General features: G+C 49.0%; 2 protein-coding genes across 3 annotated transcripts in view; both read left to right on the top strand.

Annotated features, from left to right (window-relative positions):
* Window positions 1–18,406, top strand: part of LOC132764002 (zinc finger protein 214-like) — a 353,977-nt gene that overhangs the window by 70,375 nt on the left and 265,196 nt on the right. The window lies entirely within an intron of this gene.
* On the top strand, window positions 12,006–14,887 carry LOC137096235 (zinc finger protein ZFP2-like). Its single transcript, XM_067464976.1, has one exon. The coding sequence runs from the start codon at window positions 12,095–12,097 to the stop codon at window positions 12,926–12,928; it is 834 nt and encodes a 277-aa protein (XP_067321077.1). The 5' UTR covers window positions 12,006–12,094; the 3' UTR covers window positions 12,929–14,887.

The following is an 18,406-nucleotide window of genomic DNA, read 5'->3' as shown; positions in this document are numbered from 1 at the left end:
TCTGGTTTGCGGATGACTAGGACATCTAGAAAAGGCAGTCTTCCTTCCTTTTCTTTTTCCATAGTGAACTGGATGTTTGGGTGGATGCTGTTCAGATGTTCCAGGAACCTGTTGAGTTCTTCTTCTCCATGGCTCCAAATGGTGAAAGTGTCATCCACATATCTGAACCATATGGTGGGCTTTTTGGTTGCTGTTTCAAGAGCTTGTTTTTCAAAGTGTTCCATGTAGAAGTTAGCTATGACTGGGCTAAGAGGGCTCCCCAGAGCTACTCCATCTTTCTGTTCGTAGAATACATTGTCCCACTGAAAATAACTGGTGGTGAGGCAATGGTGAAACAGCGCTGTGATGTCTTCTGGGAACTTCTGGATGATGAGTGCCATGGTGTCTGCAACTGGTGTCTGCAAATCTAAATCTGGTTTCTTCAGCAGGGGAGAGACCACCGCCTCTTTTAAACCCTCTGGAAAAACTCCTTGCTCATAATCTTCAACAGAGAGTCACGTAATCCCTCCAAGCAAGATTTCACCAACCAAGAGGGACACGGATCGAGGGAGCAAGTGGTCGGTCTAGCTGCAGCTATGAGCCTATTGACAGCCTCTGCATCCAGCGGGGTGAACCGGTCGAGGACCGGCCAGCAAGTGGCCACGGAGTCTCAAGTTCTCTCACTGTATCAATTGTGGCGGGAAGGTCCCGGCGTAGTAGAGAGATCTTGTCTGCAAAATAGCTCTGAAAAGCCTTGGCTGAAGGGCCTGATCATCACTTTTTGGGACGGTGGGAACCGTTGTTAAAGATCGAACAATTTTGCCGGACGTGAGCTAGCGGACGCTATCAAAGAGGCATAATATACCCGCTTTGCTTCGGTGATAGCGTGCTCATAGGATTCCCTAAATGCCTCATAAGCTGATCACGATGCTCCGTCACGGAGTTCTCGCCACACGCCCTCTAGCCGTCTCTTTTCCCACTTCATCAGTCGAAGTTCCTCGGTGAACCAAGGAGACCGATTTCGGTGGGGTCGGAGAGGGCATCTAGGGGCGAACTCGTCGAGTGCATTGGATAGCCTGATGTTCCATATGTCCACCTGCACATCGATCGAGTCGCTGGCAGGCACCAGATCCTTCAGAGCATTCCGGAAACTACTGGGTTCCATAAGTCTCCTTGCGAGAGTCCGAATTGGCTCGGCGCCCTTGCAGGGTGGGTATGCGTGCTCCAACTGGACTCTCAGAGTACAGTGATCCGACCATGGAACCTTTATTTATTTATTTATTTATTTCAAAGTTTTCTGTACCGAGCTTCTCACCTCTTTGAGGGACTCAGCCCAGTTTACAACCATAAAACACATACAATCAGTAAAATATCATAGTTCACAATTACAGTAATACATTTAAAATAACAAATATATTTAAAATTACGGTGGTCAGTCGTCATATTACAATCAAATATACATCATCTTCCATCCGAAATCCTAGGGTGTTGTCTCATTCATCAAAAGCCTGTCTCCACAGCCATGCCTTCACCCGTTTCCTAAATGTCAGGATAGATGGGGCGGTTCTGACCTCCAGTGGGAGAGAGTTCCAGAGTCGCGGGGCCACCACCGAGAAGGCCCTGTCCCTCGTCCCCACCAGGCGCGCTTGTGAGGCCGGTGGGACCGAGAGCAGGGTCTCTCCAGACGATCTTAGTAATCTTGATGGTTCGTAGGGGAGAATACGTTCAGAGAGGTAAACGGGGCCGGAGTTGTTTAGGGCTTTATAGGTTAACACCAGGACTTTGAATTGCGCTCGGAAGCTAATTGGCAGCCAGTGGAGCTGGTGTAACAGCGGAGTGGTGTGCTCCCTGTACCCAGCCCCCATTAGTAGTCTGGCTGCCGAGCGTTGGACTAGCTGCAGCTTCCGGGCAGTCTTCAGAGGCAACCCCACGTAGAGAGCGTTGCAGTAGTCTAAGCGGGATGTAACCAAAGCATGGACTACCGTGGCCAAGTCAGACTTCCCAAGGTACGGGCGCAGCTGGCGCACAAGTTTTAATTGAGCAAAAGCTCCCCTGACCACCACCGAGACCTGGGGTTCCAGGCTCAGCGATGAGTCCAGGAGAACTCCCAGACTGCGAACCTGCACCTTTAGGGGGAGTGTGACCCCATCCAGCACAGACTGTAACCCTGTACCCTGTTCGGCCTTACGACTGACCAGGAGTACCTCTGTCTTGTCTGGATTTAGTTTCAATCTGTTGTCCCTCATCCAGTCCATTACAGCGGCCAAGCACCGGTTCAGGACCTGAATAGCCTCCTTAGTAGCAGGTGAAAAGGAGTGGCAGAGTTGGACATCATCTGCGTACAGATGATACCGCACCCTGAAACTCCGGATGATCTCTCCCAACGACTTCATGTATATGTTAAACAACATAGGGGACAGTACTGAACCCTGCGGGACTCCACAGTGCAATGGCCGAGGAGTCGAGCAGGCATCCCCTAGTGACACCTTCTGGGAGCGACCCTTGAGGAAGGACCGGAGCCACTGCAAGGCAGTACCCCCAAGACCCATTCCTGCGAGGCGTCCCAGAAGGATTCCGTGGTCGACGGTATCGAAGGCCGAAGAGAGGTCCAGCAGAACCAACCAACCCTGTCCAATTCCCGGCAAAGATCATCCACTAAGGCGACCAAGGCTGTCTCAGTACCATGTCCCGGCCTAAAGCCAGACTGTGCTGGATCTAGATAGTCCGTGTCTACCAGGAACTCCTTGAGCTGCGAGGCCACCACACGTTCCAAGACTTTGCCCAAATAGGGGAGATTGGAAACTGGCTGAAAGTTGACAAATTGAGTGGGGTCTAGTGATGGTTTTTTCAACAGCGGTTTAATAACAGCTTGTTTTAAGCTGGCTGGAATATTGCCTTCCCGAAGGGAGGCATTAACCACCACCTTTACCCACTCTGCCAAACCCCCTCTGGCTTCTTTCACCAGCCAGGAAGGTCAGGGGTCTAGGATGCATGTGGTAGGCCTCGCCTCCCCAAGAACCCTGGTGACCTCGTCGAGTTGAACAGATCAAAACGAATCCAACAAAACTGGACAAGCAGATGCTTGAGTTACATCCTCAGAGACTGCCGTTAATGTGGTGTCAAAGCCCGAACATACTTTGAGTCCGCAAAGTACTCAGCAAATTCTTCACAGCGCGCTGCCGAGTCGTCAGGGGACCCACTCAAGGTGGGATTCAACAACCCTCTGACTACTCGAAACAGCTCTGCCGGACGGTTCCTTGCGGATGCAATATTGGCCAAATAGAAAGCATTTTGTGTGGCCTCTATTGCCACGCCATATGCCCTTAGATACAGGCATAGGGTGTTTGATTTGGCTCGCTGGGCTTTTTCCGCCACACGCTCTCTAGCCAGTTCACTTCAACTCCACCAGCTCCTCATTAAACCAAGGAGATGGTTTAGCTCAGCGACTTAAGAGGGGGCGCTCCAGAGCAATCATGTCTATTGCCCTAGTCAACTCCCTATTCCAATGAGCGACCAGGGCATCGACAGAATCACCATCCAAGGCGGCGGAAACATCCCTGAGACCTTCCTGAAATCAAAATATTCTGTAAGCAAGGAATCCCTCCTAATCTTCTGACCACGTCTCTTCTCTCTCCTTGATGCCAGAGAGGCTTCCTCCGATGTCTGGGGGAAGTTCTAGTGAACGTTGGAAACGCGAGAGGAGAATGTGGGGACACTTCACCCCATGTGGTGGTCTTGCAAAGAGCCCAGGAATCTTGGGACTGAAAGAGGTGAGGTGGGAAAGGTCTTGATCCTAACATGAGCAGGGCGTGACTTGCCGGGGATGCTGGGTGAGGGACTGGGCGAGGGGCACGGGTGAGGGCAGCCCCCCCTCTCTGCCCAGCGATGGGAAGGACCGGCCACTCTGAGGCAAGCCAGAAGAGGGGCCGAGGGAGGGGCGTGACCCCGTGGAGAGGGACAGGCGGAGGGCGTGGGTCAGGGAGGAGGAGGAGGCCTGGGCTCATCCCAGGAGAGAGAGAGAGACTGGGGGGTCTGGGTCTCTCCTTCCAGCAAAGATGGAGGGAGGGATGGATGGGGACACACTCCCACTGGTGGTCCAGGAGAGAGGCCAAGGGGGAGAGTCACAGAATCCTGGAGGTGGAGGAGACCTGGTGGGCCATCATCCAGCCCAACCCCCTTCTGCCAACAAGCAGGACAATCGCATTCAAAGCACTCCTGACAGATGGCCATCCAGCCTCTGCTGAAAAGCCTCCAAAGAAGGAGCCTCCCTCCACCACACTCCCTCCGGGGCAGAGAGTTCCATTGCTGAACAGCTCTCTCCCATAGTCAGGAAGTTCTTCCTCATGTTCAGGTGGAATCTCCTTCCTTTCCTGTAGTGTGAAGCCATTGTTCTTCCCTTGCGTCCTAGTCTCCAGGGCAGCAGAAAGGAAGCTCGCTCCCTCTGCCTGGAGACTGGTGACGCGCCGAGCGGAGGCCCATTCCCATTGGCCCATCCCGGCAAATGAAGAAGAAGGAAGGAAGGGAGGGCGGAGAAAGGAGTTCGAGGGAGTTTCTGCCTGGCGACCGCTGACGTCAGTGAGGACGGAGAATTCCTATTGGCGGGTGCTGAGCCTTTGGCAGAGAAGGAAGGAGGCTCTAGTGTTCCCTACTCCGCAGTCCCGCCAAGAAGCCCCGCCCCTCTCTGGGCACCCAGCCCGCGGCAGCCATTTTTGGTCTTGGCGGAAGACCAGCGGGAGGGGGCGGTGTCCGTGTCCTAGAGAGGCTCGGGAGGCTCGGGCGAGGCCTTTCCCCGTGAGCTCACTTCCGGAGGAGGGAGGGAGAGAGAGAGAGGGGGGGAGAGGAGGAGCTAAGGGTGGCGTCTAAGGGCCTGTTGACGAGGAGGCGGCCTTCTTCTTCCGGCGAGAGAGGAGCCCGAGTGAGTGAGTGAGTGTGGGGTAGGCCTGGATCCTTTGCGTGGAAGGCCCTTCCTTCCTTCCTTCCTTCCTTCCTTCCTGCCTTCCTGCCTTCCTGCCTTCCTTCCTTCCTTCCTTCCTTCTGGGCCTGGGCTCCGTCTTCTGGGGGGCGGCCTCTCTCTCCGGGAAACGCCCCCTCCTCCTCCTCCTCCTCGGCCTCGGAGCCCGCCTCTCCCTCCCTGCTCCCCTTCCTTCCATGCTGCCCCCCCCCTTCCCCCCAGGTGAGCGCGGCCTTCTCCCCTCCAGAGCGGGCCATATTCCTCTCTCTCTCTCTCTCTTTCTTTGTTGACCACCTGGATCAGCCGCCCTTCTCTCTCTCTCTCTCTGCGCCTGATGATGGGGTCAGGATGGATGGTCTTTGGGGTCCCCCCCCTCAGACTGCCTGGAGTTTCGGAGGAGCTCCCTTCCTCCCTCCCTTCCTCCCTCCCTCCCTCCCTTCCTTCCTTCCTTCCTTCTCTGGAGGTTCTAAGCCGAGGCTGGATGGCCATTTGCAAGGAGGGATCGGGTAGTGCCTTCCTGCTTGACAGAAGGGGGTGGGATGGATGGCCTCGAGGGTCCCGCCCGACTCTCCTGCCCTGACCACCCTGGACACTGGGGATCCAGCGGGGGGGGGGGGATCCAGCGGGGGGGGGGGTCCTCCTTCCTTATCGGGAGGTCTCTCAGCAGAGGCTGGGTGGGCATCTGTCGGGAGGGCTTGTGCTGTGCCCTCCTCCTTCCTGGGCTGGGGGACCTTGGGAGTCTCTTCCAACTCTGTGTCTCACCATTTATTAATTTATGACAACTCTATGCCGTCTCACAAGATGCATTTACATACAATATGTTATATTATGCGCATTACATAGAATCATAGAATCAAAGAGTTGGAAGAGACCTCCTGGGCCATCATCCAGTCCAACCCCATTATGCCAAGAAGCAGGAATATTGCATTCAAAGCACCCCTGACAGATGGCCATCCAGCCTCTGCTTAAAAGCTTCCAAAAAAGGAGCCTCCACCACACTCCCCCTGGGGCAGAGAGTTCCACTGCTGAACAGCTCTCACAGTCAGGAAGTTCTTCCTCATGTTCAGATGGAATCTCCTCTCTTGTAGTTTGAAGCCATTGTTCCACATCCTAGTCTCCAGGGAAGCAGAAAGGAAGCTTGCTCCCTCCTCTTCCCTGTGGCTTCCTCTCACATATTTATACATGGCTCTCATCATATCTCCTCTCAGCCTTCTCTTCTTCAGGCTAAACATGCCCAGTTCCCTAAGCTGCTCCTCATAGGGCTTGTTCTCCCGACCCTTGATCATTTCTCTCTCTGTATCAGAGAGTCCCTCCCGACTCTCTCCTGCCCTGACCACACTGGACGGGGAGGCTTTCCTGGGAGTCCAGAAGGGTGTCTCCGTCTCGGGAGGTCTCTCAGCAAAGGCTGGGTGGACATCTCCCGGGAGGGCTTGGGTTGTGTCCTCCTTCCTGGGCTGGGGGACCTTTGGAGTCTCTTCCAACTCTGTGTCTCTCCATTTATTTATTTATCTATCACAACTCTATGCCGTCTCACAAGATGCATTTACAAACAATATGTTATATTATGCGCATTACATATTGTACTATACCATCGTATTGTAATATTATTACTAATAACACATCTCCTATATATTATATATTTAAAATATCTTATTATTATTATTAGGATTATTAGGATTATAAGTATTATATGTATACACAATATATTACATTACATTATTCATATAGTACTACAAGTACTCAAACTACAAGAGAGGAGATTCCATCTGAACATGAGGAAGAACTTCCTGACTGTGAGAGCCGTTCAGCAGTGGAACTCTCTGCCCCGGAGGGAGTGTGGTGGAGGCTCCTTCTGTGGAGGCTTTGAAGCAGAGGCTGGGTGGCCATCTGTCAGGGGTGATTTGAATGCATTATTCCTGCTTCTTGGCAGAAAGGGGTTGGACTAGATGATGGCCCAGGAGGTCTCTTCCCACTCTAGGATTCTAGGATTCTACTATATTGTACTATGCCATATTATTGTAATATTACATGTCCTATAAAATATCATATTATTATTATTATTATTAGGATCATATTGTATTACATTATAATATTACAAATATTATATGTATGCACAATGTATTACATTATATTATATTACTCGCATAGCACAGGAGACCAGAAGGTGGAACTGTCTTCTCTCTCTTCACTCTGGCCCAGAGCAGCCGTTCATGCCCTGCGGTGTTCATGGGGGCGAGAGGGCAGTGCCGAAGGGGCCCCCTCCCTCCCTCCCTCCCTCAGGCAGGCACTCACTCGGCAGCCCTTCATTCCTCCCCCTTGCAGCCCCCTCCCCTCCTTCCTTCCCTGCCCAAAGCAGACCCTTCAAGGAGGGTCAGGGAGGGAGGGAGGGGCGGTGGTCCCGATGAAGGACCCTGGTTGGGGGGGGGGAAAGAGACCCTTCCCCCAATTAGGGGGCCAGGGGGAAGAGTGAGACCCGCCTGATTTGCCCACAGATAGGAGGCAGGGAGAGGCTGGCCTTCTCCTCCCCCCCCCCCCCTCCCTCCCTGATGACCTTCTGGCTAAAACTTTTTCCTTCGGACAGGCTTTTGAAGAGGGAGGTTTTGAAGATCAAGTCAGGGGGTGTTGTGGTGTTTGAATATTTCTGATGGATGTTCCCTGTGAATTTTTTAGTGCTGTTTGTGTCTGATTCTGTTTTGATGTTTGCATATTTCTATATTTTGAATTGCATACTAATGCTTTTACGTCAAGCCGCTTTGAGTCCCCTTTGGGAAGACACAGCAGAGTAGGAATGTAACAACAACAACAAACAGCTCTATTCAGTTTTGATGCTTCGTCACTGGTCTGAGTAATTCAAGCCCAACCTTCCCCTCCTCCAATCAGATCTGGTCCTTTTCCCTCCCTCTCTCAGGCCGGTGAGTGAGAAGCCCAGAGCTGAGCGAGAGAGTCTCCTGAATGGACTGACCGGTCCCCTCTTTCAGGACGGAAATGGCAGGCCTCTCGCGCCTTGACTGGAGGCCTCTCTTGTTCCAGCTGGACTTCTGCCTGGCGTCCATTCCGTCCTGGTTCCCTCTGGATTCTTTCTTCGTGACACTTTGTTTACTTTCCGTTTCTCCTTCCATTTCTCCTCCTTCTTTGCCCCCCCCCCCCATCTCATCCTGCTTTCCCAGTTTCCATTGTCCTTCTTTGGGGGCCACTAGAGATCTCTTCAAAATGGCCTTTAGTTGATCCAACTTATTGTTGACACTATGGATTAATCCATTCAGATTTTCCAGTGGTTTCATCACTTCTGTATATTTAGCCAATATCTTCTTATGTTGTTTTCTTTTCTCCATTTTAGGAGGTTTCGACTGAAGGTTGGATTTCTTCTTTAAGCACTTTTAGCCCATTGATGTCATATTTTGGTAAGTTTTCAAATAAATGTCTTTTGCAAACAAGCTCCTATATTTGGCAATGCTTCGGGAAAACGTTTGATAAATCGAGCTGTGCTGACTTCTCTTCAATTCTCTTCAACATTCTCTCTGATCCAGAAAATTACAAATCACTAGCCGTCCCCTGCCAGACGTTGCTGTGGCCCAGTCTGGAGATCTGGAAAATAAATTAGAAAGTATTGGTTTCTAATATATGCAATCTCTTTCTGCTTGTTGGGTAAACAGTATTTCTTGCTGTTTCTTTGACAGTGTTGATGTGGAGAGTGTCTGGTTTGCCGATCCATCTAGGGCAGTGGTTCTCAACCTGTTGGTCCCCAGATGTTTTGGCCTTCGACTCCCAGAAATCTTAACAGCTGGTCAACTGGCTGGGATTTCTTGGAGTTGTAAGCCAAAACACCTGGAGGGACACAGGTTGAGAACCACCGATCTAGGGAGCTGGAATCCCCCAGGAGACCCCCAAAACATCACAGTTTAGCCCATCTACATCACTGTCGCCAAGTTTGCAAAGGTCTGCACTTCTCCTTGGCTTATTTCTGTGTTGCCAGGTGAACTCCTGCCCTCGTTTTGAGCTCGTTGGAGGCACTACTCTTGCTAACGACTACAGACAGAGCCTTTCATCATTTAGTCTCCTGCCATTCCTAAACCAGAAGTCCAAGTTGAGGTCTTTGAATATCGAATGTTTCTAATTAGACATCCATACATCAATAATGTTTGCCAAATTGGATGCTTTGAGGAAGGCCAGCTGACTTGCAGAACTGGTGCCACACGTGGGGTCAAGCAGGGCTGCGTTCTGGCTAAGTCATGTTCTCGTTATGGAATTGCGCAAGGGGGAGGAGCTTCCGGGGCTCCTTTCTCCCTCGTTTTTGTAGCTGTCGGGATGAACATTTTGTACCAATTTTCTATTACTTTTATAGATCTTGAGTACTTTGATTTTGGTTTCCACACTTTTCCCCATTCCTCTGATAAGATAGAGCGGTCAATATCCTCAGCCCATTGAATCATATTTTCCTGTATCTCTTCTGTTTCCGTGTTCCATTCTAATCGTTTTTGGTACATTATCTTTATTATTATTTCTCTCTCTCGACCTTATTATATCTCATACCGATTCTTGTGTTGCAAATCCGTCTCTTTTGTCTTCCTTATAGCTGTCCATTATTTGTCTATATTGGAACCAAGATAGATTTTTTTTACCCTCTTGTCTTAACTCATTGAGTGGTTTTAGGATCCAAATATTATTTTGCTTCCTCAGAAGATGTTTATAGGTCTACCATGTGTGCATGGAGATTTCTCTTCTGTGGGGACCCTCAACTAGGGAAAGCCAGAGCGGCCTTTCCATATCCAATCTTCCTTGGTATTTTCCCCATCTCTTTCCTTAATAGAGCTGCCCTGACAAAGGGGTTGGAGACGTTCTCCTCTACCTTTTGGTCCCAAAGGAACACGTGACACCCTCCACGTAAATCACACCCTTCTAGACTTAGAAAAAGATATTACAAAATTAATCTGGAATGGAAAGAAAGCAAGGGTCAAATACCCAATATGAATTAATGCAAAGAAAGGGGGGGGGGGGGGCTGTCCCTACCAGAATTTCAGGTGTATTTTGAAGCTTGTGCACTAACATGGGGGAGGTGCCTTGGTTTAGAAACTCTATGATTCTATAATTCTATGTTTGTAATGTTCTTGGCTTATTCTCTTTGTATTTCTTCTGCGTGATGTTTCATACCTTTGTGGTATAGGTTTTGTAAGAGTGCAATATGTCAAGGAACTTTGCAGCCTAATGTGCTCTCCATGTCTCCAGGTGCCTTGCTTTAGAAACGTGGGGCAGGGATCGCACTGCAGGGAAAGAGAAGGTCAGGGACATATTTTTTCCTGAGTTTGAGGAAATGTACACAAGACAATGAAGTATTCTTCTCCCAAGACTGATCACTTGGGATGGTCTGCCCATACAGGTGGTCACTCAAGTTCTGAGTTGGGATGTGAGGAAGCGGGATCTAGGCAGGAAACGCTTTGCAACCTTAGCTCTTTCTGTGCTGACCATATGATTACAAGTCTTCCTTTACAAAGGCTGGATGACACTCTGGACACACTGCAATGCAAACAATCTCATGCAGAGAATCGTGGGCCACTCTCCCCTCTTTGCAGGGCAAGTGTTAAAGTACTTCTCAGCAGGCAGAGGCTCTTCTCAATAGGACTGCGCTTGGAGTGCAGAAACATCTGGAGGGCATCAGGATTCCCAATGGTGCACCCATCCGTCTCCTCTACGGCCGCTCTCTCATGTACTGCTGCTAGGCTTCCACCCTCTGCTTCTGCATCCCTATCTCTGATTTATTGGTGTCAGTGGAGAAGTTTGCATTTTCCTCTGGTTTTCTCTTTGCATTTGTTGAGCCTGAGGTGACATAACTTTGTGGTATAGGTTTTGTAAGGATGTATATGTCAAGTAACTTTGCGGCCGAACATGCTCTCAGTGTCTCCAGGTGCCTTGCCTTAGAAACGTGGAGCGGAGATCACGCTGCAGGGAAAGTCAGGAGCAAGAAAATATTTTTTCCTGTGTTGGAAGAAATGAAGTATTTTTTTTCCCCAAGACTGATCACTTGGGATGGTCTGTCCATACAGGTGGTCACTCGAGATCTGAGTTGGGATGTGAGGAAGCGGGATCTAGGCAGGAAACGCTTTGTGACCTTAGACCTTTCTGCGCTGACCATATTGTGAGAAGTCTTCCTTTGCAAAGATTGGATGACACTCTTAACACACTGCAGTGCAAATAATCTCCTGGAGAGAATCGTGGGCCACTCTCCCCTTTGCAGGGCTTGCTCTTTGTTGGGCAAGTGTTAAAGTACTTCTCAGCAGGCAGAGGCTCTTCTCAATAGGACCGCTCTTTCTCCCTTCTTCTCCAGCATTTGCTACAGCACTAAGCTATTGTTCTTATTGTTCAATGAGGTATTTCTGTGCTCTGCTCCTGATAAGATTTTCCTCTCGTTTCTCCGGCAGGTAACCTCTGAATAAACCTTGAGAAGAACACCTCCCTTTGGCTTAGGTCAGAAATGAAATTACACAGCACTCACAAGAAATAAGTTGGAGAAATTATATTTCAAGCTACATAGCTGTGTATTCAAGGAGGAAAGGGAGGATTGTGCTGTAAACAGTGGGGCTTGGTAATTTATTTATTCAAATGAACTAGAGCAATACAAAGACGGAGAAGAGGAAATCAGGAGAAAATACCTGTGACCTTCTGGCATAATATTTGAATCATAAATGTAAAAGAATGGAAAATCTGAATTCCTTGTCAAAATCATGCACAGGGGAGAAGTTACATAACTGTATGGATTGTGGGAAATGTTTCACTGCGAGAAGTTCTCTTACTACACATCAACGAACTCACACAGGAGAGAAGCCACATAAATGTATGGAATGTGGAAAGAGCTTCAGTCGGAGTGCGACTCTGCATATCCATCAAAGAACCCACACAGGAGAAAAGCCACATAAATGCATAGAATGTGTAAAGACCTTCAGTGAAAGTGGAAAGCTGCGTATCCATCAAAGGACTCACACAGGGGAGAAGCCGTATAAATGCATGGAATGTGGAAAGAGCTTCAGTTTGAGTGGGACTCTGCGTATCCATCAAAGGACCCACACAGGGGAGAAACCACATAAATGCATAGAATGTGGAAAGACCTTCAGTGAAAGTGGAAAGCTGCGTTCCCATTAAAGGGTCCACACAGGGGAGAAACCACATAAATGCATGGAATGTGGAAAGTGCTTCAGTGAAAATGGGACTCTGCGTTCCCATCAAAGGGTCCACACAGGGGAGAAGCCACATAAATGCATGGAATGTGGAAAGTGCTTCAGTGAAAATGGGACTCTGCGTTCCCATCAAAGGATCCACACAGGGGAGAAGCCACATAAATGCATGGAATGTGGAAAGAGCTTCAGTCAGAGTGCAAATCTGCGCTCTCATCAAAGGACCCATACAGGGGAGAAACCACATAAATGCATGGTTTGTGGAAAGAGCTTCAGACTGAGTTCACATCTGCGTTCCCATCAAAGGATCCACACAGGGGAGAAGCCACATAAATGCATGGAATGTGGAAAGAGCTTCATTCGGAGTGATAGTTTACGTACCCATCAAAGGATCCACACAGGGGAGAAGCCAAATAAATGCATGGAATGTGGAAAGACCTTCCATCAGAGTGGACATTTGCGTATCCATCAAAGGACCCACACAGGGGAAAAGCCATATACATGCATGAAATGTGGAAAGAGCTTCATTCGGAGTGATAGTTTACGTACCCATCAAAGGATCCACACAGGGGAGAAGCCACATAAATGCATGGAATGTGGAAAGAGCTTTAGTAAGACTGGACATCTGCGTATCCATCAAAGGATCCACAAAGGGGAGAAACCACATATATGCATTGAATGTGGAAAAAGCTTCAGTCAGAGTTCAAGTCTGCATACCCATGAAAGGATCCACACAGGGGAGAAGCCACATAAATGCATGGAATGTGGAAAGAGCTTCATTCGGAGTGATAGTTTACGTACCCATCAAAGAACCCACACGGGAGAAGCCACATAAATGCATGGAATGTGGAAAGAGCTTCAGTCACAGTGGACATCTGCGTATCCATCAAAGAACCCACACAGGGAAGTAGCTACATGTCGTATATACTTGAGTATAAGCCGACCGAATTTAAGACGAGGCACCTCATTTAGCACAAAAGCTGGGAAAACGTATTGACTTGAGTATAGGCCGAGGGTGGGAAATGCAGCAGCTATTGGTAAATTTCAAGAATAAAAATAAAAATAGATGGCAATAAAATTACATTCATTGAGGCATCTATAGGTTAAATGTTTCTGAATAATTGCACAAAACTGTAATTTAAGATAAGACTGTCCAACTCTGATTAAATCATTATTTTAACCTTCTTCAGTGTAAATGTGCTTACGTATCCCTCCAATAATAATAAATAGGGCAAAATAATAAATGTAATAATAAGAACAATAAATAGAGTAAAATAATAAATATAATAACAATAAATAGAGAAAAATAAATATGAATAATACATAGAGAAAAATAAATAATAATAACAATAAAATAATGTAGCAGCAATAGAGTAAAATAATAAATGATATAATAATAGAATACAATTTTAACTACAGTGTACATTTTGGGGAAAATGCTGTGTGTATATGAATAATAGAAAGTGGGAAAGACTGACTTGGGAAGGGGGTGGGAAACAAGGACAGGAAACGGAGAAAAAGTTGGAATGGTTGGAACGTCTTAAGGAGCTGGGCATGTTTAGCCTGAAGAAGAGAAGGCTGAGAGAGGATATGATAGCCATGTATAAATATGTGAGAGGAAGCCACAGGGAGGAGGAGGGAGCAAGCTTGTTTTCTGCTTCCTTGGAGACTAGGACGCAGAACAATGGCTTCAAACTACAAGAGAGGAGATTCCATTTGAACACGAGGAAGAACTTCCTGACTATGAGAGCCGTTCAGCAGTGGAACTCTCTGCCCCGGAGGGAGTGTGGTGGAGGCTCCTTCTTTGGAAGTTTTTAAACAGAGGCTGGATGGCCATCTGTCAGGGGTGATTTGAGTGCAATATTCCTGCTTCTTGGCAGAATGGGGTTGGACTGGATGGCCCATGAGGTCTCTTCCAACTCTTTGATTCTATGATTCTATGAGTGTTTGGAAAAAGTGGGAAAATGAGGTGGAAAGGGGGTCTCTGGAAAAGTAAGAGAGATTAGGGTGAGAAGGGGCAACTGGGGAAGGAGGAAAGATTGAGGTGGGGATAGTAAAGACTGGGACAGGAAGGGGGAACTGGAAAAAGGGAAGGCGGGGGTGGGAAAGGGGTGCTGGGAAAGTAGGGGGAAAGACTGAGGTAGGAAGGGAGGAAGGCGTCTCATCCAAGGAGGGACCAAGCCCTGGGTTGCCTCCTCCTCCTCCTCCTCTCCACCTGAGCACTGGAGTCCTGGCCATGGATATACAAATAAGACACACCCTGAAAATAAGCCATAGTGTGTCTTCTTGAAAAAGAAATACTGTCTTATTTTGGGGGGAAATGGAGGGAGTAAGCTTGATTTCTGCTGCCCAGGAGATGTAGACGCAATGGCTTCAAATTACAAGAAAGAAGATTCCACCTGAACATGAGGAAGAACTTCCTGACGGTGAGAGCTGTTCAGCAGTGGAACTCTCTGCCCCAGAGTGTGGTGGAGGCTGATTCTTTGGAGGTTTTGGAGAAGAGGCTGGATGGCCATCTGTAGGGTGTGCTTTGAATACAATTTTCCAGCTTCTTAGCAGAATGGGGTTGGACCGGATGATGGCCCACGAGGTCTCTCTCAACTCAAGGATTCTATGAAACGAGATTGGGACCGATGAATAATTCACGAGTTATAACAATGAGGGGACATTTGTTTATTGTGGGTTTTAGGAATGAGTTTATTTAGAAACATTTACTATATTTAGTTTACTATATTTAGAAATGGAAGAGTAAATATAGAACAGCATTTAAAGTGAATAAATACAGATAAAAATCCCTGTGTGGCAAGAGTTGTGTTGATCTGTTGTTCTCTTAGTTTTGTTCTTATTATGTCGTTGTGTGTTGTTCAGTCTTTCATGTTTGTTAAGGATTCCTTTCCAAAAATCCCAAAATTGTAATTTGTATAAACATGCTTTTCTTTCTTGCCTTTGAATAAAAATTATTTTGAAAAAACCGAGTGTGATGTGGCAGCCACAAATGCCAACGTGATCCCAGGCTGTGCCAAGAGGAGACGTGGTGTCTACGTCCAAGGAAGTCACAGCCTCCTTTCTCCTGCTTTGCTCAGACCTCACCTGCAATCGCTCTGTCTCCCGTTCTGGGCAGCACAACTCAAGGCGGATATGGACAAGCCAGAATATCTCCAGAGACGGGCTGTAGGGAATGTCTCAAAAGAGCTGGGTGTGTTTAGCTTAGAGCAGTGGGTCTCGCCCTGTGGGTCTCTCCCCAGGTGTTGTGGCCTACAACTCCCAGAAATCCCAGCCAGTTGACCATTTGTGAGGATTTCTGGGAGGTGAAGGCCAAAACGCATCTGGGGAGAGACCCACAGGGTGAGGAAAGAAGGAAGGGCTTCTTCCTTGGCAGGGAGGGAGGGGTCGGCCACGGAATGGTTTTTTGGGTTCATGTGACCTCCTGACTGTGGTGTAGAAAAAGGTGGATAGGGATGCATGACACTCACCTCCAACGTGTCATGAGACAGTTCTTAATAGACACGTGTTCACAGCACAACAATCTCAAGGGTTAAGACAACAGAGAAGATGGCATGACAGGGACGGAATCTGGAGAGAAGGATGGGAGCGGCTTGTATGTCCACGTCCTTCTCTGCCACGCGGCTTGCTATCTGCCATTGGTTAGAGGCCGTAACGAAATAGCTAATTATAGTGTATGTTTTAGAAATGTTGATTAATGTTACGATGTAAGTGCAGGCCAGCTGATGTGTCGCCTGAGCTGAGGCGTTGCCATAGCGACGGAACCGGCTGTGAGAATGTATCCAAGTGAGAGAAGCCAAAGGGGCGGAGCTAACTGCCACTCGGCCGGGGCAGGCGTTTGGAAAGAGAGCGTTCCTTTTAGTCAGCGGACAAGAGTGGAAGTTGGGTTCTGGTGTGTGGAGACCCTGAACCCGGGGGTTTAAGTCCTCAGCCTGCGTGTTTACAGAGTCAATTGGGCCTCTTTAAATTAGGAATTAGCTCGTGAGCTCAGGGGAAAGCGGAAGGGAGAAAAAGGCAAGCCAGTGCCTGGAATTGTCAGTGAATCCTGAAATAAATATTTCCTTGATCAGTTCTTTATAATCAAGACTCATGTCCATTTATTGAGAAGAAGATTTACCTCAGAAGAAGGCGGCTGAAGATATTGGAAGAAGGGATTCTGGTTGGGGTCATACCTTCTTTCTAAAGGTGAGGAGGGATGATGATGACCTAATTTCCCCAGGAAGTTAATTCCACAGGCAGGGGGGCCACCACCAAGAAGGCCCTGACCCTTGTCCCCGCCAAACGTGTTTGAGACAGAGGCGGGGCCGAGAGCAGAACCTCCCCAGAAGATCTTAAACTCTGAGGTGGGACATAGAAGGAGATATGTTCAGACAGGTACGCTGGACTGGAGCCGTATAGGGTTGTATAGGTCAAAACCAGCACTTTGAATTGTGCTCGGAATTGGATCGGCAGCCAGTGGAGCTGACTTATATGTATTTGTCATTTGTTTGTCGTATTTTACAGAGGCCTTGCCATAGTTGTCTGCATATGCAATCCATCCCCATCCTTGTTGTGTGAACTTATTCTGTTAGAGGGTGTATTTATATATTAAAAGAAGACCTGTAAATATTTACAAGTAGCAAATAAGTCAAGAATACAACCCCCAAGTCAGAACTGAAGAGTGTTGCTTCCAAGAGATGAGCTCCTTTACAAGGCCAGAAGCTGTGACACTGTGACCAGGACTCTGCGCTGGAAAGCGGGCCATTCTAGAGAGGAGGGGGCTCCCCACCCACGGGCTCCCCACCCCAGCGTGCGCTTCCCTTCCTCTTACTTGCCACCTGCTGTTTCCGCTCTAGAGTAAGAGGTGCTCACAACCTGGGGATCACAACCAGACACAGCGGAGACATCTGCCCTTGCGCTTGGCTACTCTGCTGCTGAGTATGCATGCCTAGTGAGGGACACATCTCACCACGTTAAAACAGTGGGTGTGGCTCTGAGTGAGACAGGACGCATTATCACGGGATGCCTACGCCCCACTCCGCTGGAGAAATTATACTGTTTAGGCGGTATTGCACTGCTGGGAAATGTTTTGGTGCATCAGGAGCGACTTGAGAAACTGCAAGTCCCACAAGGATGGTAGAACATCAAAACATCAGTGTGTCCCCTGGGCGACGTCCTTGCAGATGGCCAATTCTCATACCAGAAGGGACTTGCAGTTTCGCCGGGAAGCAGCAGCCAACAGTGAAAGGACCAAGGCAGTGGCACCTCCGGCCCATTCCCCGTAGATAACCCCATGATGTCCCCCCTGGGGCGTACTTGCCCCACTCTCTCTCTCCTGCCCCCCCCCCCCTCCTGGGCCCTCCTGGGCCCACCCCGCCCAGCAACCCCCCTTCCTGGCCCGGCCTCAGACATGTTCCATAGCTGAGGCTGGTTTGTGGCCAGAGGATGGTCTTAGTGAGAGAGGGGGGAGAGCGGTGTCAGTTCAGTTTGAGACTCCTCAAGGGAAAGGTGCCTTCCCTCCTCCTCCTCTGGGGAGTATTTGGGGGTGGGCCCTGCCCTCTCCTTCCTTCCCGAGGGACCCTCCCTCTTCCCTCCACACAGACTTCCTCTTGTCCTGCTTCTGAGGAGGGCAGGGCTCAGCCTTGGGACCCTTGCCCTTTCCATTGGCTTCCCTTTCCTTCCACACTCCCAGGCCTTCCCCTTCCTTCCTTCCTGGCCGAACAGGCTATTTATTTATTTATCTATTTACTGCGCTTATATACTGCAATTACTACTACATTCCGAAACGTCTCATCGTCAAGCCACAATCCGATCTCATTCCGCTGTTCCATTCCTATGGTCAATTGCCAGTCATTGCACTATTGATCAAATGCCTTCTTAAATAGCCAGGTCTTTAACTTCCTGCGGAATATTAGCAGGGAGGGGGCTAGCCTGATGTCCACGGGAAGGGTGTTCCACAGCCGAGGAGCCACCCCCGAGAAGGCCCTATCTCTCGTCCCCACTAGCCGTGCCTGTGAGGCAGGCGGGATTGAGAGCAGGGCCTCCCCGGAAGATCTCAATCTGGGCTTCTTCCTCTTGCAGATCAACAGCTTTGCCCTCACACAGCCTCCTCTCGCACACCAAACTGACACAGGAGCTTCACACAGTAGATTGACACCTGAGGCCTTCAGCCTGGGGCTTCTCTCACTCAGGCCTTCTCAGTCTGAGGCCAACTAACCCTGAGTCCTGCTAAGCTACAGGTCCAGTTGCCTAGATTGAAGTGCATCCATTCAACCAATATTTCTGATACAGAGAGAGAGAGAGAGAGACTGAAGGGGAGCAGGACAGGAGC

Source organism: Anolis sagrei, chromosome 2 (genome assembly GCF_037176765.1).
Source record: "Anolis sagrei isolate rAnoSag1 chromosome 2, rAnoSag1.mat, whole genome shotgun sequence".
Classification (NCBI taxonomy): domain Eukaryota; kingdom Metazoa; phylum Chordata; class Lepidosauria; order Squamata; family Dactyloidae; genus Anolis; species Anolis sagrei.
Note: the sequence above shows the minus strand (reverse complement) of the source record. Positions and strands in the feature narration are given on the sequence as shown.